The 25,385-nt window shown below is 43.0% G+C and overlaps 1 protein-coding gene and 1 long non-coding RNA gene across 3 annotated transcripts in view; one reads left to right on the forward strand and one right to left on the reverse strand.

Moving 5' to 3' along the window:
• Nucleotides 1-25,385, forward strand: part of tbc1d5 (TBC1 domain family, member 5) — a 508,566-nt gene that overhangs the window by 325,555 nt on the left and 157,626 nt on the right. Inside the window, exons 17-18 of one of the 2 annotated variants that reach the window (XM_085988016.1) lie at nt 7,012-7,095; nt 20,559-20,725. In XM_085988016.1, the coding sequence (XP_085844142.1) occupies nt 7,012-7,095; nt 20,559-20,725 (251 nt within the window). The remainder of the gene's footprint in view (nt 1-7,011; nt 7,096-20,558; nt 20,726-25,385) is intronic. The other variant, XM_085988017.1, reaches the window with a different exon arrangement.
• On the reverse strand, nt 1,126-24,394 carry LOC147117221 (uncharacterized). Its single transcript, XR_015078395.1, has 3 exons — nt 24,311-24,394; nt 3,059-3,205; nt 1,126-1,462 (listed from the first exon to the last, which is right to left on the reverse strand). It is a non-coding gene; the product is annotated as an uncharacterized LOC147117221 (long non-coding RNA).

Genomic DNA, 25,385 nt, shown 5'->3' on the forward strand with positions numbered 1-25,385 from the left:
TGTGCTTGTTTGCATGATTAACTGACAAATCCCAAGGATGTAGCTTTTCTATTTTGTTTTTACAAACCAATGTACACGAATGTCTTTGTTAAAGGAGTATAACTGCAGCACTATATGTGTATATGAATAGACGTGCAAGAAAGTGGGAAAATTATTTCAATTTTGATACAAAGTAGGGAACCGATGGTTATTTGGATGTTTTAACATCAATTTCAACTGTGTGTGAATATGAATATATAATTATTGCAGCATTAACACAAATATGCTCAAAAGTCACCATTAAATCATGTTTTATTTCCGCCCTCAAGTCAATGTTGGTTAAAATCTACTTGCCTCATATTAGGTTAGTGCATTATCACATTTTATTATTCCAAATGGACACCTTAGAAATGGCTCCAAGTGTACCATTTGTATGGAGGAAATAATTTCCTTGTTAGAATTGGCACAAGTCAAGATTTCTGCACAGAAACACCCTAACAGTGGACCCACAAAATAAAAGTACCACACGTGACTGAAAATGTCAGAAATGGAAGTTACATGAAGGGGAACATGTGCAACATACTGAAGAATTTAAATCTACGTACAAGATGGATTTGAAAGACGGACTTAGACAGGGAGTTAATGGCACTGATGACAGAAATGATGAGAATAAACATCTTGGCAGAAAAATCTTTTCAGTAAACTGTGAAACCTGTATAAATATGATTACTAGTTTGTGTTTTCTATGGAAGATTGAATGTTTCAATCTCTTGTGGTTATTTGCATGACCAGGTCAAATCTCTTAACCTCACTTGAACTGCTGATCTATATATAAAAAAACTACTGTCCATCTGATTACCCTTAGAGAACCATGTGGCTGCTAAATCTCATCTGACTTCATGTTACCAGGGACCATTCCCCACCACCCTACATCACCCCCTCCCAGCACAGGCCACACTTGCTGCTTTTTATCTAGCTTACATTCCTTGGCCTCACCTACCCTTAGCAATTCCTGAGCTCCACTCCCAGGCCTAGCCTCTTCTTACACCCTCAGGCACCACTCCTTGGGTTTGTTGCAGTGGAGTTCATGAGATAAACACGGGAGAAAGTACTTCACCCATCAGTACTAAACCCTTGCCCGAGCAACACTGCAGAATATCATCTAATCAGTACTGAAATACACACAAACACTTGGCTCACGCCAAACCCAATTTCATATTTTGAAGAGCAGCCACGTTAATGTATGTGATGAAGCAGATAAATACTCTTTTTTTAGAAGGCTCTGATAAATAATAAAACACCACGACTAATGGAAATACTAATGTATTCAGTGTTATTTTTTAACTGTGACAGAAACACACAAGTACAGTCAGGCACTTGAATCTATGCTTTTTTTAGTATTTCTTTGAAGTCTGATTTCTACTTAGTTGTGAATGTAATATTGAAGTTTGAGCATCAGAACAGATCCATATTGTGATTTTACCTGTTGAAGAATAGATAAAAACAAATTTACAAATATGGCAGAACGGAACACAGAAATCAGCTGAAGGTCAGCAATCTTGATGTTTGGGTAGTACTCACAGGCACAGCTGTCCAAAATGCAGCGCAACATCAACATTTTTAAACTATTCATGCGATACATCCTGTTCCCGCACCTCCATAAAGGAAGGACTTCTGCTCAGCACCAACAACTGAATTGCTCATGTGGCACAATCTACGTGAGTTCAGCCCACTTATCATCATCTCGCCTCACCATGGAGAACACACTTTTACATCACACAGGGACAGGAACATAGCAGATTACACCTTGAAAATGTGATTTAATTCTTAATACTTTTTAGTTAAACTGTACAATATTCTACAGAAATTTCACTTCGCTCCACTCCCCACAAAAGTAATCCAATAGCATTAGACATCCCATAGTTTCCACGTTATTTAATGTAAAATTCCACAATCCTTTATCAGCAAGTCATTCTTTTGAAGCTAAATTCAATTTGACCTTATTTCCTAGCTTGTTGCTGTTCCATTGGCACTGCTGTCTGCTCACCTCTTGTTCCCTATTGAAAAAAGCTAGTGCTGCTGCAGTCATGTTTTTAAATGTTGTCGCCACTAAGAGCCATAACTGCTCCCCACTAAGAGGCAGTCCTGTTCCCTTGAAAAGTCTACATGTACAGAAAACAACACTTCTCACACCCTGAGTAGTGCATGTGACTGTTGTAGCCACTCAATCAGAGACCTAAACTACTAACAGTCATGTTGAAAGGTCAAAGAGCCAGATGTGAGCAACAGCCGTCACTGTTCTACATTGGCCCAGATTTTACGGGGCCTATGACAGCATACGCCATCATAAGTGACCCGCAAGTTCTGGGTTTCCGCATGCGATGCTCAGGCACGAAAACCCGGAAGTTGCAATCTGTCAAGTTTCTCCTTGACAGATCGTACGCATCCGCTGTAAATTCACTTTCGCTGGTGCAGGGTTGGGCTATTTGCCCAACTACTGCCCAGCGAATACCCACCAAACCCTTACGCCTGGTAAAAGCGAGCATAAAGCCTTCTTTTACCAGCATAAAGGTTTAAATAAATGTTAAAATAATTTTTTTTAAATGATTTAAGCATTCACTTACATTTAAAATTAGTTTAAGTGAATTTTGTCCCGGTTTAAATTTATTTTTCAAAAAATTACATTTTTATTTTAAATGTTTAAATGGTATTTTAATTAATTTTGAACCTGTGATTATTTATTTTTATTTCAGTGTGGTGAAATCGTATTTATTTGGTGATTTTTATTATGCTTATGGGGATTCCATACGTAAATGGAATCCCCATAAGCATCATAGGAATCCCCCTTTGTTCTTGCTTGGCCTGATCCATGTGATCCCAGGGACGCTTGCGAACCGCATGCGCCCCTGGGATACGTGAGCCTTTATGCAGGTGTCTGCAGGCCCAGGACCGCAAGAGTCTGAAGCTCCGGAGCCGTCGGGTAAGTACGTACATGCTTTTCCCGCGGTTCGGAGCGTACACAGGCGACAAGCCTCCGACCGCAATTTCCAGGCCATTGTGTGGTGTAAATGAAAGGTACCTGCCACTCTGCAGCACAGTGTGGAATCTGATTGGATAGCATGTTTTCAGAGCCCTTATTGCTTCCTCCTCAGACATAGATTCAGTGTTTTCCAGAATCTTCTCACCGTTCTAAGTTGGTAGATGTCTCATGATTGTTTCAGTAGATCTGAATAAAGAGAATTCATCTTTCAAGACGTGGAAAACATTTTTCGATTAATTCTTTTGGTCCAACCATAACTAGAAATCATATAGAATCAAAATATAGAAGTCTGTTGCAAATGCCAGAGAGATGCAAACTAAATTATACAGTTCAGGTAGAGCAGAAGAATGTGAATATGGGACTTTCTTCATGTGTTTTCATGACTTCACAAACTGATATTAGCAAGTAAATTGATGAAAACATTACAAAAACATTATGAGCAGTGCTTTAAAGTTACTTGCATTGTAAAGTACAGAAAAATGAATGACAGCAAAAATTAGAATTTTTATAGTGCCTTTCACATCCTAACAATGTCCTAAAATGATTTGCAGCCAATTAATTACTTTCAAAATGTAGTAATTGTTATTTTGTAGCTAAACGCAGAAGTCAGTTTGCGCACAACAAAGTCCCACAATCGCAAATGAGATAATTGACCAGTTAATCGGGCCAAGATCATACGGACTACGAAATTGTGTGCAAATTAAATGGCATATCCCTTAAAAGTTACAAAATTCAATATCTCTTGCTTTCATGAAGTCATAATGTCCAAGTACCAAACGTACTTGAACAGTGTACAGAGAGTTTAGAGTAGGGGTTCTCAACCTTTCTGCTTCCGAGACACCCCCCCCCCCCCGTGTTGTAAAAAATGTGCTGACCTTCTATAACATAACGCAAGTATTTTTTCTGTATAAATATGAGTTATTAATAACTCTATTACACCTTACGTAAAGAAGAATTTGTTAAGTCCTAAATTTACAAAAACAAAATACTACAGATGCTGGATGTCTGAAATAAAAACAGAAAATGCTGGAAATACTCAGCGAGTCAGGCAACATCTGTGGAAAGAGAAACAGAGTTAGCGTTTCAGGTCTGACGAAAGGTCATCGATCTGAAACATTAATTTTGTTTCTCTCTCCACAGATGCTGCCTGACTTGATGAGTATTTCTAGCATTTTCTGTTTTTATCCTAAATTTACATTATGTGTCCATTTGCTGCCCAAGATCTGCTCCACCCCATCAACCATTTGCTCAACAGGAAATGAACCAGGAGAAACAAGTGCAGTCCTCACTACAGGCTCATTTTGCGTACACTCTGTTGGACTGGACTAAAATTCCAGGTCCACGCCCTCCATTTCGGAAGCAGAATTTAGCTCTTATTTCGATACCAAACCCCAACATGGTGGTGAAAGCCAGCACCAGTAATGGGGAGGCGGATGGCACATAAGAACATAAGAACATAAGAAATAGGAGCCAGGAGTAGGCCAATCGGCCCCTCGAGCCTGCTCCACCATTCAATAAGATCATGGCTGATCTGATCCTAACCTCAAATCTTCTATCACTCTGCATCCACCCGAACCCATGTGATCTCCCGGGAGAGGCGAAAAACCAGATAAAGACCCAATGGCCAATTTGGGAGAAAAAAATCTGGGAAATTCCTCTCCGACCCATCTAGGCGATCGAAATTCTTCCAGGAGATCACTCTGTCCCTATATTTTCTACAGTACTTACCTTCTGTAAAGGCGATCTCCACCCCAGCCAGGAACAGGAATAAAACCATCTCCTGAAATCTAACACAGAATTAGAACACAGTAGGTGCAGAACAAGGCTACACGGCCCCTGGGCCCACTCCACTACCCACAGGGCCATGACCATTCCGAACCTAGACTCATGTCCAATTTCCTGCCCGCTCCCCGTAACCCTTAATTCCCTTTACTTCTAGGAAACTATCTATTTCTGTTTTAAATTTATTTAATGATGTAGCTTCCACAGCTTTCTGGGGCAGCAAATTCCCCAAACCTACCACCCTCTGAGTGAAGAAGTTTCTCCTCATCTCAGTTTTGAATGAGCAGCCCCTTATTTTAAGATTATGCCCCCTAGTTCTAGTTTTAAGATTATGCCCCCTAGTTCTAGTTTCACCCATCATTGGGAACATCCTCACCGCATCCACCCGATCAAGCCCCTTCACAATCTTATATGTTTCAATAAGATCGCCTCTCATTCTTCTGAACTCCAATGAGTAGAGTCCCAATCTACTCAACCTCTCCTCATATGACCACCCCCTCATCCCCGGGATTAACCGAGTGAACCTTCTTTGTACTGACTCGAGAGCAAGTATGTCTTTTCTTAAGTATGGACACCAAAACTGTATGCAGTATTCCAGGTGCGGTCTCACCAATACCTTGTACAACTGCAGCAATACCTCCCTGTTTTTATATTCCATCCCCCTAGCAATAAAAGCCAACATTCCATTGGCCTTCTTGATCACTTGCTGCACCTGCATACTAACTTTTTGAGTTTCGTGCACCAGGACCCCCAGATCCCTTTGTACTACAGTACTTTCCAGTTTCTTGCCATTAAGATAATAACTTGCTCTATGATTTTTCCTGCCAAAGTGCATAACCTCACACTTTCCAGTATTGTATTCCATCTGCCAAATCTCTGCCCACTTACTTAGCCTGTCTATGTCCCTTTGCAGGTTTTTTATGTCCTCCTCACTCACTACTTTCCCTCCCATCTTTGTATCATCTGCAAACTTTGATATGTTACACTCGGTCCCCTCCTCCAAATCGTTAATATAGATTGTAAAGAGTTGTGGACCCAGCACTGACCCCTGCGGAACACCACTAGTTACTGGTTGCCAATCTGAGAACGAACCATTTATCCCAACTCTCTGCTTTCTGTTAGATAGCCAATCCTCCACCCACGCCAGAATATTACCCCCAATCCCGTGATTTTTTATCTTGAGCAATAATCTTTTGTGTGGCACCTTGTCAAATGCCTTTTGCAAGTCTAAATACACTACGTCCACTGGTTCCCCTTTATCCACCCTGTATGTTACTTCCTCAAAAAACTCAAGCATTAGAGAAATAAACAGGGCCCTGAGCGACTTTACCCACCCGACTTCATCGCCATAAATCTTTTAGCAACAAAGGCAGCCCCATTCTTTCCTCCCCCCCCCAACCCTTTCACAAACCCCTAGTGGTATCTCAAAGGACACTAGCGCCCATACTAGGCCTATCCATCCATCAGAGAATCACATGGCCATAAATATAAAGCTCAGAGTCTAAGGTACAAGAATCATGATAATGCCTTTAGCTATTTTATTAACTCGGACTGAAAACATTGAAGGAGAGTGTCACACTGGATCCCAATTATTATGGCCTTGCCACAGACCCAGAGACTGGAAAGTCTCTTTTTTTTCCCCCGGCCTCCACCCCTCCAAGGCCACGTAGCGTGCGTGCACTCTCTCCAATGACGGTGCTCTTTTCAAACGCGCAAGCAGCTTCCAGCCAACACAGGTTAATTTGCTGATTTCTCCACACCCAACTCTGGCTTTAATCCCCCGGAAGAGAAGTTAAAAGCAGCGAGTGGTTTATGAATGTGGAGCAAGTCGGACTGGATCAAACAAAAACTAACTGAGATAAATACTGCTGTAAACGTCATTGACATGCAATGGGACTGGTCTGAGCATTCAAATGGTGTCCAACAGCAAGAACCTGTATTGACTGCGAATGCACAGTCTTTGTATAGCTGAGACTATTCCATTCGTCTCAATATACAGGCGAGACTACTGATGTTTATTGAAGGGACAATCCAACTGGCGGACCTCTTGAAATTTTCTCGCGGCCCCCTGGTTGAGAACCCCTGGTGTAGAGGACGGTATCCTTCCAACCCTCTGCTAATAACACTGCTACATGCAACCTTGTAAATATTTTATGACCTTGTGCTCATTTTGAAAGGAATGATCCTTTATATATTTCCTCCAACCTCAGGTCCCAAAGATTATTTGGAATCTTCAGGAAAGAGGAACAGTATTGACTCCATTCATGAGGATTCAACTCTTGGATCTGTTAGAGGTAGATGTCATTCAATCTACAACTGTTCCTCACAAGCAAGATCCAGTGTCCTAAAATGACAGGCATAGCACCTCTTAGTACCGGCCAACCGATGATTTAATCCTTGAGTGGAGCTAACTATCAAGTGAAGCTCTTCGGCATTCAAAAAATCTTCCACTCTAAATGCAAATAATGTCAAGTGGAAAAGATTCAATTATTTTGTTAGTACAATAATTTTACAACCATTAATTTTGATCAGCAATCTCGTTTTGTGTACAATTTGTTGGAAAATAGTGGCTAATCGAGGGTTATTAAAGTTCATTTTGTAACAATAGTATTCTTCCTGATTTTTGTAGTTGGAAAATCCACTAGACTTTCTGCTGATGTAGTGGTTTGTCAAAAGATTGGGCATCACTCCCTAATGTAGGTTTTAAAATAAAATCACAGTTAACTCGTCCCTATTTTTGACAATGTTGTTGCATAACTCTGAAGTATGTGAAGGATGAATGAATGAGGAAGAAAATACAATTATCTACTTTCAGCTTGGTTTTCCTCATTCTGTCCTTACTTCAACTCTCATTACAATATTTCTATCTCTGATTTGGTGTGTTTAGATACTTGATTTTGATAAATTATCCTATTGTTCTGTAACCATAGACTAAACTGTAAGGTGTCTTTATTGAAACAAACAGAATTAGGGCAGAGTTTTTTATGCAGCAGGTATATCACATAATACATATGTCCTTAAAATAAACTCCTTAGAGAAAAGCAGACATAGATTTTTGACTTCACCATCTGGTGAAGCGGACACCGGCCCTTTATAGAACCCGCCTGATCCGCTCCACCAGAGCACTGCCCAGACGGTGAAGTCGAAAATGTACCCCACTATCTCAGTGACTTCTTACACCCCCACTTCCAATTCCCTTTAAAAAAAAAAAAAATGGAAGAGGAACCTATCCAGAAAAATGGTCTTCAAATCTTACCTCTCCGACAGTGCTCTTGGTCACCCTACCATAATATTTCTCCAGTTTACTGCCTATGACAAGTGCTCAGCTCGCATATTTTATGTGAAAAACATTTTATAAATATACGCTCTTGTTATATGTGATGGATAAACCACATTCAAAGAATAAGAAAGTGGCCAAGAGTTTTTTTCCCCCAAGTGTCTTTCTTATTTTAAATGAACTGCTGATTTGTTTGTAGTGTCCTGCTTAGCTTTTCATTTCATTTCATTGTGGATCATCAGCATTCTCCCTATATCTGTACAATATTTTGAATGCTGAAGGATTTAACACAAAAAAAAGTTTAGTTTTCAAATTTATTATATAAATTAAGCAGTTGTGGCGGAGCCACTGAATGACTCTGGGCAACTGTATTTAATTCCCTTTAACAATGTTCTAACACCAGCCTAAGCCTGTACCATTGTGTTAGACATTACTGTGTTTTGTATATAGTGTTTGTATGTACGGGGCGTGGCCCCTTTAAGAGCGCGGGAAAACGCGGGCAAACGCGATGATGTCACGTTGCAAACCACGTGACTGTCCGGGCAGTCCTCGTGGAATCTCCATCTTGTTAAGACCTGTTTTCGTGGTTCTCCTGTATTGATCTCAACAAACTGTTTGAACTCGTTTAGTCTTACATTAAAGACCTGTTTGATTGATCTCCTGAGTCGACCTCTGTTATTGGTTAGGAATTCGTCAATTCCTACATTGGTGACCCCGTTTTTTGTGAACGTTTTTCGCAAAAAGAACACCGCATGGAGGCCAATGCCGTTTCGCTGAACCTACCGCAGTTCTGGGAGCAGCAAGCGACCTCGTGGTTCATTCAGGTCGAGGCACAGTTCGCCCTGAGGGACATCGTTGCGGATCAGACCAAATATCTCTATGTGGTCTCCGCACTCGACAGCTCTACCGCCTCGCGGATCGTCAGCCTCCTCGAGAACCCTCCAACGGAGCGCAAGTATGAAACCCTCAAGGCGTGGTTGCTGCAAGTTTTCGGGCTCACTAAATCGGAGCGCGCCCGTCGATTGCTCGCTATGCCCGGGCTCGGGGACTCCAAGCCTTCGGAGTTGATGAGCCAAATGCTCACACTCCTGGGCTCAGAACCGGAATGCTTCCTATTCCGTGAACAATTCCTCAGCCAGCTGCCTGAGCAGGTGCAAGCTGCCCTGGCCAGATCTGAGGTGGAAGACTGCGCGGCAGAAGCGGACAAAATTTTTGCGGTAACGCAGCAGTACTGCACCGCCACAAGGTGCCCATCCCCCACAGACACCACCCCAGCTCGTCAGCCTGCTGGGCTGTGTTTCTACCACGCGCAGTTCGGCGCGAAGGCGCGACGTTGCTGCCCTCCCTGCAGCTTTCCCCAAAAAAAACAACTGTGACTACTGAGGAACGGGCCTAACGGGCAAGTTGCTTTTCATCACCAATACGCTCTCCAGTCGTCGTTTTCTGTGCGACACCGGAGCGCAGTGCAGCATTTTGCCCGCGTCCGCCCTCGATGTGCAGGCAGGGAATCACAGCCTCGCCCTTGAAGCGGCCAATGGCGGAGCAATTCGGACCTTCGGCAGACGGCGAGTGGAGGTGTGCTTCGGGGGGCAACGTTTTCAATGGGAATTTGTGACAGCCAAGGTTTCTCAACCCATTCTCGGCGCAGATTTCCTATGCGCCAACAGCCTTCTGGTCGACGTGAAGAACCGGCGGTTGATCAACGCAGCAACTTTCAATTCTATCCCTTGTTACCGCAGTAACACTATGTTGCGCACCGTCGCCTGTGCTTTCCTGACTCCTGACGAGTTCACTCGTCTGCTCGCCGAATTTCCCGACCTCAAGACCCACATTCTCCTCCACAGCCACGAAACATGGTGTGGAACACCACATCACCACCAACGGCCCCCCGGTCTACGCGCGGGCCCGGCACCTGGAACCTGGCAAGCTGGCGGTCGCAAAGGCGGAGTTCGCGACCATGGAACGGTTAGGGATTATTCGCCGGTCGAATAGTCCCTGGTCTTCACCCCTCCATATCGTCCAGAAGCCTGGCGGCGGATGGCGACCATGCGGCGACTATCGACGCCTAAACGACGCCACCACTCCTGATCGGTACCCGATCCCCCACATCCAGGATTTCTCTGCCCATTTGGCAGGGAGCACCGTCTTCTCGAAAGTCGACCTCGTACGGGGTTACCACCAGGTCCCAGTGCACCCACAGGACGTCCAGAAGACCGCAGTCATCACCCCATTCGACCTCTTCGCGTTTCTGCGAATGTCGTTTGGGTTAAAGAACGTCGCCCAGGCTTTCCAATGCCTGATGGACTCCGTGCTGCGGGACCTCAAGTTCCTCTTTGTCTACCTGGACGATATCCTAATTGCCAGTCCCACTAAAGAAGAACATATCTGTCACCTACGCATCCTTTTTCGACGCCTCAGCCAACACAGCCTGACTATCAACCCGGCCAAGTGTCAGTTTGGCCTGCGCCAAATTGATTTCCTGGGACAACGCATCACCGCAGAGGGAGCGGTTCCTTTACAAGCGAAGGTAGTGTAATGATATCAGCAAATAGTGATGATATTTGTCTGTGTTTGATTACTTATGCCTTACAGCATATTTGTCTGTGTTTTTGATTACTTGTGCCTGACCAGCAGAGGTCATGTGAGAGACAAGCAGTCCAGAGGAGTTTTACTTTCAGTTTCATTCTAGATGCATCACAGCATAGTGTGTTCTGTAAAAAGCTGTAGAAAGTCTTGAACAAGACTTTAGATTAAACAACATTCTCTTTCAGAAATGAGTCTTTATTGAACCCAAAAAGAAATCAAAACATGATGTCAGAAGTGGCTGAAAGAGAAAAAATCTGAAGTTAGCAACTTGATGGGACAGTGAAAGCAGTTGTGGCAAGTAAGCGAAATCAGCTCTCCACAGATTAGCAAGCCAAAAGAGAACATCGTTGCTTACCATTAGAGAATAGCTAACGAAGTGAAAGAATGGAAGGTTTACACCCACCGGCGACACTTCAATTGACAGGTAATGTGGCTGAAAATTGGAGGAGATTCAAACAACGTGTAGGGTTGTATTTATCAGCAATCGGAGCTGACGATAAAAGTAATAAACAGAAATCGTCACTGTTCTTACATGTCGTGGGTGATGAAGCGCTGGAGGTATATAGTAATTTCATATTTGCTGTTGATGGAGACAAAATGAAGCTAGATAAAATAATGGAACAGTTTGAGGCCTACTGCATACCTAAACGCAACGTGACCTTTGAGAGGCACAAATTTTTCACATGTGTACAGAAAATCGGCGAGACTATTGATCAGTATGTGACTGAACTGAGAAACCGGAGCAAATCCTGTGAATTTGGGGGACTCACAGACTCACTGATAAAAGACAGACTGGTGTGTGGTATTCGAGATAATGGTCTAAGGGAAAGACTGCTAAGAGAGCAAGATCTAGACCTGGGAAAAGCCATAGCATTGTGTAGGGCTACAGAGACTGTGAAGTTGCAGGCAAAGGAGCTGTTCAGTGACAGTAGCTGCAACGTGGATGCAGTGAGAAAGAACGGATACAAACCGTTTAACAAAGAGAGCGCCAATGTGAAAAAAGAGACGTGGCCAGCAAACGAAAATGAAAGAGACAATCGGAAGTCATGTAGTCGATGCGGTACACAGCATCCACCACAAAAGTGTCCAGCATATGGTAAAACATGCAATAGATGCAAGAAGAACAACCATTATGCCCATTGCTGCAAGAACCAAGTGCAACAAAGCAAGGTCCATGCAGTAGATGAAAGCGACATAGAGGAATTCTATGTAGATGTTGTGTCTGAAAACAAAAGAGAAGAAAGAGACTAGATGTTGACACTAAAAGTGAACGACATACACATTCCATTTAAATTGGATACTGGAGCATAAGTTAATGTGATATCAGAGACCGATTTTAAGAGAATTAGACCCAGACCAAAGTTACATGGAATACAAGTGAAAGTGACCGGATACTCAGGTACTGATATACCAGTGAAAGGAAAATGCATTGTCAAAGTAACACACAAGGACAGAGAGCACACGCTAGCATTAATCGTGGTGCCAAAGGATGTGCAAGCCATACTAGGTTTAAAAGCCTGTGAGAGACTGAACCTGGTAAAGAGAGTCCTCGTTGTGGAAAGCGAAGGAGAGACAGTCTATGATGAACTCATGAAAGAGTACAAAGACCTATTTAAGGGTCTAGGCTGCATTCCAGGAGAACACACGATCAGAGTAGATAAAAGTATGACACCGGTCATACATCCATGCAGAAAAGTTCCGTTTGCTCTTCAAAAGCAACTGAACAAAAGAGTTGGACAGGATGGAAAGCCTGAACGTGATTCAGAAGATAGATGAGCCAACTGAGTGGGTGAGTTCCCTCGTCGTAGTGGACAAAAAGAATGGAAAGCTCAGAATTTGCCTGGATCCAAGAGATCTAAACAGAGCAATAAAGAGAGAGCACTTCAAGCTTCCTACACATGAGGAAATCATGGCACAGTTTGCAAATGCAAAATATTTCAGCAAGTTAGATGCGTCCTCAGGATTTTGGCAGATGAAGCTGGATGAAGCAAGTTCAAGACTGTGCACGTTCAACACTCCATTTGGCAGATACAGATTCCTAAGGTTACCATTTGGCATTGCCTCAGCTCCTGAAGTGTATCACAAGACTATCCATATGATCTATGAGCACCTGGAGGGAGTTGATACATCAATGGATGACATCATAGTATGGGGAACCACGAGAACTGAGCATGACGAGAGACTGAAAAAAGTGCTGGAAGCAACAAGGAAAACAAACCTGAAGCTGAATAGAGAGAAATGCCAGCTCGGGGTGACAGAACTGACATTCGTGGGAGATATCCTTAGCAGTGAGGGCATCAGACCAGATCCCAGAAAGGTGTCCGCCATTGAGAATATGCCAAGGCCACAATGCGAAAAGGACGTGCAGAGGTTTAATGGAATGATCAACTACATGGGTAAATTCATATCCAACCTCTCAGGAAAAAATAGCGCCACTGAGAAGACTAACTGAAAAGAACATAGAATGGGAATGGAATCATGAGCATGAGAAGTCATGGAGCGATCTAAAGAAACTGCTCACAGAGGAACCAGTTCTGAGGTTTTATGACCCAGCGAGACCCATCAAGTTATCATCAGATGCATCACCGAGTGGGCTCGGTGCCGTTCTTCTGCAACAATATGACTACTGGCAACCTATTGCATATGCATCGCGCTCAATGACAGACGCGGAGACGCGATATGCTCAAATAGAAAAGGAGCTGCTCAGCATCACATACGCCTGTGAAAGATTTCACCAGTTTGTGGCAGGACAAGCAATCAGTGCAGAGACTGACCATAAGCCCTTGATTGCATTGTTCCAAAAGCCACTGAATAGCTGTCCGCTTAGAATACAAAGAATGATGATCAGGCTGCAACGCTATACACTGAATGTTGCGTACACACTGGGTAAGCTGATGTATACAGCAGACACGTTGCCCAGAGCTGTTGACCCAAGTGAGCCTGCAAACACCACAATGGATGAAAAAGTGAACGCCTACGTAGACATGATCACAAGTGCACTGCCCATAGCAGATGCAAAAATGGAGCTCATAAAGACTGAGACAAACAGATGAAACGATGAGACGACTGAGAAAAAGCATCTTGGATGGATGGCCCAACATGAAGCAAGACTGCTCACCTGATATAGCAGAGTACTGGAACTGCAGGGTGGAACTATCAGTGGTCGAAGACATCATCTACAAAGGAAGTAAAATAGTTATCCCAAAGAGTCTGAGAAGAGAGATGCTAAAAAAGATCCATGGAGGACATCTGGGAATCGAAAAGTGTAAGAAAAGAGCACGAGAGGTGATGTACTGGCCACGAATCAACCAAGATGTGACAAATGAGGTGTCAAACTGCACAATATGCCTGAAATATCGAGCAAGCAATCCGGTAGAACCACTAAAGCCACACCCAGCACCAGACAGACCTTACCAGAAGGTAGGCGCTGACCTATTCGTATGTCAAGGGAAGGACTATCTTGTCATCACAGACTATTACTCCCTGTATCCAGAGGTTTGTAGACTGTACACCACCACTGCAGAAGCTGTGATAAGAAGTATGAAAGCCATATTCTCCATACATGGCGTGGCAAGCGAGGTCTTCACAGACAACGGACCCCAGTTTAACAATGCAAATTTCCGACACTTTGCCAAAGAGTGGGACTTTGTCCACACAACGTCAAGTCCTCACTATCCACAGTCCAATGGACTAGTGGAAAAATCGGTCCAGACAGTGAAAAGACTGATGTACGAGGCAAAAGACAGTGGAACTGACTTCTACCAAAGCATGCTTGTATACCGCACAACGCCGCTCGAGTGTGGTATGTCACCAGCCCAACTCCTGATGGGACGTCGGCTAAGGTCAAACCTACCCATCCCGGAGAACCTCCTGAAAACAAAAGAGGGGGAGAAAGTGAGGAAGTTCAAAGAACAACAGAAAGAAAAGCAAAAGTACTACTATGACAGAGGAACACAAAACCTACCTGAACTCCACACTGGTGACCAAGTAAGGTTGAAAGACAAAACAAACCCATGGACTCAGAAGGGAACTGTCCTGAGTGAAGTTCAACCAAGATCATACACCATTCAGACAGATGAGGGTGCTGTTCTGAGAAGAAATCGTCGAGATCTTCTCATGGGACCAGCCACAGCAGGTCAAGAGACTGATACTGGTGAACAACCTGATCACACAGCTGAGAACCAATCATCTGAGGCAACAACTCAGATTCAAGGACAATCAATCAGAAAATCCTCAAGACACGTGAAGCCTCCTGAGAGACTCATTGAGCAAATTTAAGGACTATTGTTAAAGAAGGAAGTAATGTTATCTTATTCTTTCTTCAAGTTCTAGTGTATTGACATATTTCATGTGAACACACAAAGCAAGGGTAAAAAACCTTGATCATGATAATGATAATGTAAGTTCATTAAATGTTGTTAGTTAAAAGTAAAATACTTTTGTTTTAAGAAAGGGAGATGTAATGATATCAGCAAATAGTGATGATATTTGTCTGTGTTTGATTACTTATGCCTTACAGCATATTTGTCTGTGTTTTTGATTACTTGTGCCTGACCATCAGAGGTCATGTGAGAGACAAGCAGTCCAGAGGAGTTTTACTTTCAGTTTCATTCTAGATGCATCACAGCATAGTGTGTTCTGTAAAAAGCTGTAGAAAGTCTTGAACAAGACTTTAGATTAAACAACATTCTCTTTCAGAAATGAGTCTTTATTGAACCCAAAAAGAAATCAAAACAGGTAGAGGCGGTGATATCCTTCCCACGCCCACAAAGCATTAAGTCCCTGCAGGAATTCCTAGGCATGGTAAACTTTTACCACCGTTTCGTGCCTACGGCAGCACTACTCATGCAACCCCTGTATGAGGCCCTCAAGGGCAAGACTGGCAAGAACCTGGTAGACTGGACGGACGACATGGCCCGAGCGTTCGACGACACCAAAAGCGCCTTAGCCAACGCAACCATGCTGTTGCACTCGCTGCCAGGAGCCACCATCGCCCTCATCACCGACGCGTCAGACTACGCCATCGGCGCCGTGCAACAGCAGTGGGTGAACGGGACGTGGCAGCTGTTGGCATTCCTTAGCCGTCAACTACGGCATTCTTTAGCCATCAACTACGGCGGAACGAAAGAGCGTATAGCACGTTCGACTGGGAGTTGCTCGCCCTTTTTCTGGCCATCCGCCATTTTCGCTTCCTCCTGGAAAGACGTCCTTTCACCGCCTTTGTAGACCATAAGCCACTAACTTTTGCCATGGCCAAGACCGCCGAACCGTGGTCATCCCGACAGCAACGTCAACTGACCTACATATCCGAATTCACCACGGATATACAGCACGTGGCCGGTAAGGACAACCTGGTAGCAGACTGCCTCTCCCGCGCGACCGTCAATACGGTTCATTTGGGCATCGATTACGCCCTTATGGCAGCGGACCAAGCCTCAGACCCAGACGTGCAAGCCTGCAGAACGACCGTCACTGGCCTCCGGTTGGCCGACGTCAAGTTCCATTCGGCAGGTACCACGCTGTTTGACGTCTCCGTACAGGACCCTCGCCCAGTCATGCCGGTCGTCTGGCGCCGTAAAGTGTTCGACGCCATACATGGGTTGTCACACCCAGGAATGAAGGCCTCTCAGAAGCTGATGTCAGCGAAATTCGTATGGTATGGCATGGCATGCACGAGGATGTCCGCGACTGGGCCAACACCTGCGTGGTCTGCCAAAAGGCCAAAGTACAGCGCCACGTCAAAGCTCCGTTGGTCACCTTCACAGTTCCGGAGCGACAGTTTGACCATGTCAATGTGGACCTGGTAGGACCACTCCCACCCTCCCATGGTTTTTCACACATCCTGACCATGGTTGACCGCACCACCAGATGGCCGGAGGCGGTTCCCCTGTCATCCACTACTTCGGCGGGCGTGGCCAGGGCGTTCATTTCCACCTGGGTCGCCCGGTTCAGACTGCCCGCAGATATTTCTTCCGACAGAGGACCGCAATTTTCCTCCGAACTCTGGAATGCAGTGGCCCAAGGACTCGGTGTCAAATTACATCGCACCACAGCCTACCACCCACAGGCGAATGGCCTCTGTGAACGTTTCCACTGATCACTGAAAGCCGCCCTGAGGGCCAGCCTCCAGGACGCTTGATGGGCAGACAAGCTACCGTGGATCCTGTTGGGCCTTCGCACGGCCCCCAAAGAAGACCTTCGCTCTTCATCAGCGGAGCTGGTGTACGGTCAGCCGCTGCGAGTCCCGAGGGATTTCCTGCCAGCTTCGACGAAGCCATGGTCCGCGTCTGACCAGCTTACTAGTCACCAGGAGGCGGCCAGATGCCACTTCGCACCACGGGCTGCAGAGTTCGCACGTTCCCCCGGAGCTTCACAAGGCTGAGTACGTCTTTATTTGCCATGATGCTCATAGGGATCCACTCAAGGCCCCATATACTGGTCCCTTCCGTGTGTTGGAGGCAGGGGACAAAACCTTCACGGTGGATGTCGGTGGTAAACCAGACCACATTTTGGTCGATCGCTTAAAGCCAGCACATCTGGACCTCAACCGCCCCGTCGAGACAGCACAACCGCCGAGACGAGGTCGGCCACCCATCGCCGTTACAGCAGACCAAGTGCAACCGCCCGCCAGCCGCCCAACAGCCTCCGCCTCAGGAGTACAGGAGTCGTTCTGACAGGCTCATCAGACCCCCTCACCGTTTGACTTTGTCCGTTAAAGCGAATTCTGGGGGGGCGCATGTGGCGGAGCCACTGAATGACTCTGGGCAACTGTATATAATTCCCTTTAACGATGTTCTAACACCAGCCTAAGCCTGTACCATTGTGTTAGACATTACTGTGTTTTGTATAAAGTGTTTGTATGTACGGGGCGTGGCCCCTTTAAGAGCACGGGAAAACGCGGGCAAACGCGATGACGTCAAGTCGCAAACCACGTGACTCACTGGGCAGTCCTCGTGGAATCTCCATCTTGTTAAGACCTGTTTTCGTGGTTCTCCTGTATCGATCTCAACAAACTGTTTGAACTCGTTTAGTCTTACATTAAAGACCTGTTTGATTGATCTCCTGAGTCGACCTCAGTTATTGGTTAGGAATTTGTCAATTCCTACACATTATTAAATATGTATATTTCCCAAATTCTACTTGATCATCTGTAAAAATTCAGAAAAAATATCTACACATTGACAGAAAATAAGTATTAGAAATATTACAAAGAAACTTCTCGTGGTCCTGCAGTTAAGTGCATCCCACTCTTCGCATTTAAGTGAACTATACCAGCAGTTGAGTCTAGGAATTTGGAACATGAAATATGTTTGACTTTGAGGATTTGGCAGTAGCATTAAAAATTTTGGAGGGAATAATCATGCAACACTTTGGTATTGATTTGTTATGTTTCTTTTGAACAGGGCTATAAGAACTATTGCTTTTGAACAAAAGGCAATTAGTTCTCAGGCTTTCTTCAAATTTGAGTCACTATATATAGTCAGTTTCAGTTACATTTTTGTAAATTTCATTCACAAATTCATGTTGACAATTTTTCATATTGATTACTATTTTAAATGACTGAGTTCATCTTTGAAATGTTTAAAGAAAGACTTGCATTTATATACAGCCTTTCACGACCTCAAGAAAGTGCTTTATAGCCAATTAAATACTTTATTTGAAGTGTAGTTACTGTTGTAACATAGGAAATGTAGATTTAAAAAAAAAAAAATTTTTTAATTCATTGATGGGATGTGGGCGTCGCTGGCTAGGCCTGCATTTAGTGCCCATCCCTAATTGCCCTTGAGAAGATGGTGGTGAGCCGCCGCCTTGAACCGCTGCAGTCCATATGGTGTAGGTACCCCCCACAATGCTGTGAGGAAGGGAGTTCCAGGATTTTGGCCCAGCGACAGTGAAGGAACGGCGATACAGGTCCAAGTCAGGATGGTGTGTGGCTTGGAGGGGAACTTGTAGGTGGTGATGTTCCCATGCGTCTGCTGCCCTTGTCCTTTTAAGTGGTAGAGGTCGCGGGTTTGGAAGGTGCTGCTGAAGGAGCTTTGGCGAGTTGCTGCAGTGCATCTTGTAGATGGTACACACTGCAGCCACAGTGCGCCGGTGATGGAGGGAGTGAATGTTGAAGGTGGTGGATGGAGTGCCAATCAAGCGGGCTGCTTTATCCTGAATGGTGTCGAGCTTCTTGAGTGTTGTTGGAGCTGCACTCATCCAGGCAAGTGGAGAGTTATTCCATCACACTCCTGACTTGTGCCTTGTAGATGGTGGAAAGGCTTTGGGGAGTCAGGAGGTGAGACACTCGCCGCAGAATTCCCAGCCTCTGGCCTGCTCTTGTAGCCACAGTATTTATATGGCTGGTCCAGTTCAGTTTCTGATCAATGGTGACCCCCAGGATGTTGATAGTGGGGGATTCAGCGATGGTAATGCCATTGAATGTCAAGGGGAGATGGTTAGAGTCTTGCTTGTTGGAGATGGTCATTGTCTGGCACTTGTGTGGTGCGAATGTTACTTGCCACTTGTCAGCCCAAGTCTGAATGTTGTCCAGGTCTTGCTGCATATGGACACGGACTGCGTCAGTATCTGACGAGTCTCGAATGGTGCTGAACAGTGTGCAATCATCAGCGAACATCCCCACTTCTGACCTTATGATGGAGGGAAGGTCATTGATGAAACAGCTGAAGATGGTTGGGCCTAGGACACTGCCCTGAGGAACTCCTGCAGTGATGTCATGTGATTGAGATGAATGACCTCCAACAACCACAGCCAACTTCTTTTCTGCTAGGTATGATTCCAACCAATGGCGAGTTTTCCCCTTGATTCCCATTGACTTCAGTTTTGCTAGGGCTCCTTGATGCCACACTCGATCAAATGCTGCCTTGATGTCAAGGGCAGTCACTCTCACCTCACCTCTTGAGTTCAGCTCTTTTGTCCATGTTTGGACCAAGGCTGTAATGAGGTCAGGAGCTGAGTGGCCCTGGCGGAACCCAAACTGGGCGTCAGTTAGCAGGTTATTGCTGAGTAAGTGCCGCTTGATAGCACTGTCGACGACACCTTCCATCACTTTGCTGATTGAGAGTAGACTGAGAATGAGCTTATTTTGAGAATAAGCTACACAATTATGTATCCATAATAATATTTTACTCATTCCAGTTAAGAAGTTTTCAGGTTGAATAGCTCCTGACACATAAATCACAACTGTTTTTGTATGCAAGAAGCAATTCAACCTGGAAAAAATTTGTGGGAAGAGAAAATTTATAACGTATATGAAATCTGGTATCATTTAATATACTTTTCTAATGGACTGGTTATATAATGGCACATAGGAGTTTCTGCACAGCAGATATAACAGATCAGACATTAACGAGTACTGAAGGACATGTACAATATATGTAAAGAATCCAGATCTCAAAGATGAAACATTTTCTACTTTGATGCAAATTCCACCTTAATGTACTCCCACCAAATACCACTGCTACATTTTAATTATGATAAAAGTGGTGGAGACAACTTCTAGTATTATCCTGTATCCTCAATATAGGATATACCTTCAATAATGCTAATATTTCCCCCTAAAAGACCCTTCATTCATATCCCATCATCTGAACTGTTGTGGAATTGAAGTAAACTTGGAGCACTTAATTTATGAAATGAATTGCTGGTAAGTTTATATCTTGAAATATTGTTCACTGTTATGAATCATTCAAACATATTTAGAAAATATAGTACTTTGTTAATCTTTCAATAATCATGTTTTCCTATCATCTTAAACAGGCTTGTTAATATAGTCAATAAATGACACTCTGCTATACTAGTCTCGTATAGAACAGAACAAAAAGACCTTTGAAGCAGATACCGTGAAACCATTTTGGTAATCTTTGTGCTCTTTTCAACTATTTGTTTTAGGTCATGGCGCCACTCATGTTAGTTCCTCGCCAAGTACTGAGAGTTTGCCTACTGCAAAAGATAACACAGCATCTCCTCCCTATTCTACTGCAAAAAAGGATTCATTCTTTAATACAATCTCTCGTTCACGATCACACAGCAAAACTATGGGCGGCCGAAAAGACGTGGTGAGTCCTTTCAGTAATCATTCGTGTTAAAAGGTAGAGTTTATAGAATGGAATACTTTTTATGCCCATCTTGATATCGTTTAAATATAAAAAACTTTGTTTGCTCAGGACACTATCAATATAGCATTGGGATATGTAATTTTCCTGGGGTGATATGCCGTTCGTTTTTAAAATAATTTTGGCCTTTACTCAACAATATTCCTGATTGAACACCTGAGATCAGAAACTGTAATATAAACAGATTAAGCCCTTCCACCCAAATCCTTTGAACCTGGCCTCTATCAGTCTTTTTTTCATATGAATTAAAACTCCCCTCCCCCCGCCCCCCCCCCCCCCCCCCCGCAGCAGCAATTGCGATTCTGGTTTTCAAATTCAACAAATAGAATCCTTAGTTTTCTTTCAACTCTGTTGATAGCCAATATGGGATTGGTCTTTGGATCCACAGGGTTTCAGTCCATATTTTGTCATTAAGGAAATTTCTTCTGTATATTTATTGTTTAAATTTGCACTTCCTCAGGTGTAAAAATAATAAAAGACAACACTTCACTAACTTTCTTCGTAAAACTGGGATAGCGGTGGATAATCATGCAGCCAGCAGCCAATCTGCAGCTGGAAGCGGAGGATTGAGGCACTCCAGGAAAAAAACATAACTGGTCTTTCAGAGTTAAAAGGAAATTAATAAAATTGCTGGGATGAAGATTTGAAAAATAAAGAGAAAATGGGAAGAACTAAATAGTGCTTGTTGCTCACAGTCTGGTGCCTAGAGGTTCATCACACAAGACTGCTGGTGGTCAACATAGGGGAAGTGAGGAAATGAAGTTGTATAATAGATGAAGTTGCTGATGTGATGGCATAGAGGATGTTGAGAAAGGGTTAAAAAAAATGGATGACTTTAAGCATTGCTGGGGCACAAGTGCTGGAGTTGAGCAGGGGCATGCACGAATGTGGACTGAAAAAAACAAGGAAAAAGACGTGAGTTGAACTGCACGTGTGTCGAATAGGGTCGCAAGTCATGCATGCCAGACAGTGCAAGAGGGAAAAGACAGCGAAACAAGCCACAAAGCTGTGTAAGAGTACCTCTACTTCACCACAAGTAGGCCTCCAACCAAAAGCATTAATGAAAGAAATGGAAGAACTACAATTCTCTAGGTGAGTTTAGTGATGTGAAGTATGTGATTTTTTTAATGGTTTTAACATGTTAGAAACTTTTCTTTGAGCAATCTTTCATCTACCAATTTTCTTTTTCACAAAATTCGTCAAGTGTGGCAGGAAGTGGGCACAGATGTACCATTTTTTAAATGTTACTAATAGCTCTCTCCACCTGCTTAAAATCTGTTACATCTCTAACTGTTTCCACTTCTAACGAAGGGTCATCGACCTGAAACGTTAACTGTTTCTCTCTCCACAGATGCTGCCTGACCTGCTGAGGGTTTCCAGCACTTTCTGTTTCTATTTTAGATCTGCAGTATTTTGATTTTGTACTAATAGCTCTTCTTTGGCTATGCTCATGGTGAATCAGAGATATTGCAAGTCAGATTTCTATAGTGCGAAAGTGCAAGAAGGATGCGCATTTCCATGGAAATTTTATAAAAAAGAAGTTTCTAAGATTTCTAGCCAGATGCTGAAGCAAATGTTTTTGCATTGTTCCTGAAAAATAAATAAATCATGTTTTTATGTTACCCACTGCAGATGCATAAATAAATCTTTATGTAAACAATGGCCCCTCTCTCTTTCTGCAGATCTTTTTTTCTCTCAATAGCCTCTCTCTAAAGTGAAACCTTGCCTCAAAAAGATTCTAAAATTCATATTCCAGTTTGTTTTTACAAATGATTTTAAAAGAAACTTTGAAAAACTATGTAGCCTGAGCAAAGGTACTGAATCTTATTGATACGTGCTGGGAGATTCTCCATGTTGTACCTGCTCAGCTGCAACATCCTGGGAATTGCAGGCACGTGAGTAGTTGGTAGCTCCCATCATTTTGAGCAATTTAGTTCAGTTTATTTAGTAGATTATAATAACTTCTCAAAATTACTGGGTTTTGTTTTGTAGTGGTGGAAAGGATTTTACATTTTTTTGAATGGTTTGATTGATTCAGTTTTGGCCTTTATTAGCAGATCACTTCTTTAAGTTATAATTCTGATTGGTTGCTGTTTAATAAATATGAATTTGCATAATACAGGTGTGATAGCAAAGTATGACACAGCAAGTGTGACACCTGAAGTATGATAGACAATACACATGGTACATGCAGCACTTTTCATATAAATCCAATGGACCTCCCATGGTGTTGCTCATTGCAAGTCAGATGATAGCTGTTTAATCAGAACAGAAATTTTATGTCATATAATGCAGAATGCATTATCCTAGTAAAGTGAAGTTGTGTACCTTTTGATAACATTGTCATTAAATTATTTATTTCCAGCATAACCCGGTCGGTAACAGATTGGCATGACACGTATAGCCAACTAACAGAAACTTGTTTTTAATCAAAAATACATTTTGTAAATTTACTTTTTTACCCTCCAACATTGAAAACCTTACATTTCAAAAGTATACTATTTATCACTTAGCTATTCCTAATTTGTAAAAAACATACAATTTAATACTTTCATGATTAGTACTTTAATTGGATATTGCTGATAGTTATCTATTATAATGTACAATAAATAGATAGTGTTGTAGTGTTGATTATTTTCTTGTGTAGTATTTTATTCTCCTTATTTTCCTTTCTCTGATTCATTTCCCATGATGTCTGCATCAAAAGTGCCGTAAAGGGCATATTGGTGACCAAATTTGATTTGAGGCCCAGGGAGAAAACAAATTTGTACTCTTGCAAAAAGTTTTGCTATGCAATGTATGTCACAGGGTGGTGTCAATGCTATAACTTTAAACACAAAGGTATACTATATTTGACATTGGATTTCTAATGATTTTTTTTACCCTATAGCAAATTAGACTGGAAATGTTGTTACTGCGCTTTTTATAACACGCTGATATGTATGACCACACAGGTGCAAGCTAGGCAGTGCGAAAATGCATCTATATTTAAGTCATTGGTTTGAAACATTTGCTTTGGATCACAAATCAACAGCTTACATAATTGCAATTAAAGAACAAATGTAATTAACATAATTACATAATATATATTGTCAAATTGTCCTTCAGATATTTAAAATTTCTTCACAATGATGATGAGAAATCTCCCAAGTTCACCATAAGAAAAAAGTATGGTGGTGAAGTGCTCTGTTTTTTAATTCATGTTTTATAGAGAATACTATTAACAGTCAAAAAAATTGAGAGGTGAGGACATTCCTAGAATTCAAAAATTTATTTTGATACATTATAAAAGTTGCATTTTATGAGGGAAAAGCATGAACACTGGCATAAACCTGTTGGGTCCAATGGCCTGTTTCTATGCTGTAAATTTATGTAATTTATAAAATATTGCAATGTTTTAAAATCTGAATTTGCCTTTGAATCAATGATAAGGTACTTGGGAGGAAAAAAAGTTCACGGCTCTGAATTTCCAATCGAAGGCTTCCTGAGGGCAGATGCCTCCAATCAGAAAAAATCCTACGAACCTACCTGCTGGTTCCGTAGATACCGAGGCTTCCGATCCTGGGCCTCTCCTCTTCGAAATGCGCAGAGGCCCATGTATCCCAGGGGCGCATGTGGTTTGCAAGTGCCCCTGGGATCACATGGGCCAGCCCAACCAACAACAACCAACCAATGGAAGAAGGGAATCCCCCTTCATACTTTTGACAGTTCCGTACGCACGGAACTGTCAAAAGTATGAATGGGGATGACTGCAAAAATGCACCAACACACTGAAATAAATAAATAAATACCATTACATATATAAAATTGATTAAAACGGCATTTAATTAAATATGTTAAACAAAAATTTAATTTTAAAACATTTTTTAATATGTTTTAATGGGGCGTAATATAACCTTACCTTATTGGACAGGGTTTTTAATTTGTAAGTGAGTGATAAAATCTTGTTTTTCTATTTTTAAAATTCTTATGTGTTCTATGGCCTTTCAGCGGGCGAAAGTTGAGCAAATAGCACAACTCTCCACTCGCACAGGCACTTTTCTTGGGCATGTGGATGATCTGTCAAGAGAATTCTTGACATCGCAAGTTCCGGGTTTCAGCGCATGCGCTTCGCATGCCTAAACCTGGAACTTGCGCGGCCCCTATGGGCGCGTACACACCTTGTACGCAACCGCACGGGTTGGAAAGTCAGGGCCCACATGCTTTCTAATAATGCTTGTATGTATGCTTCTATCCTGCCTCTGGAGTTCCACCTTCCAACTCTTGGGATTTGTATTTCAAAGCAGTCTTAGTATCTGCACAGGGAGCTATTGAACAGCACTGCCTTGAAGTTAAGAATGCAGAGGGGTTGGTAGAGCTTCCTGAGAGGAACCGACTCATGGGGAATTTGGGACTGTGTTAGCAGCCAACTGGTGGCACTCGGGAACAAGGCAGCAATTAAACCGGGAAACTCGGGAACAAATGAGGTAACAGCTGACAGAGAGGACTCTGGTTGTTTAACACCAGATTACTGTTCTGAAGCATTCTGGCTTGCTTTAACCACTGTGGTACATCTTATTAGTGCATAATGTACACTGTCCTTTAACCATTTTTTTCTCTGCAT

Source organism: Somniosus microcephalus, chromosome 5 (assembly GCF_052327205.1).
Source record: "Somniosus microcephalus isolate GS21.2 chromosome 5, FLI_Smic_1.0, whole genome shotgun sequence".
NCBI lineage: Eukaryota > Metazoa > Chordata > Chondrichthyes > Squaliformes > Somniosidae > Somniosus > Somniosus microcephalus.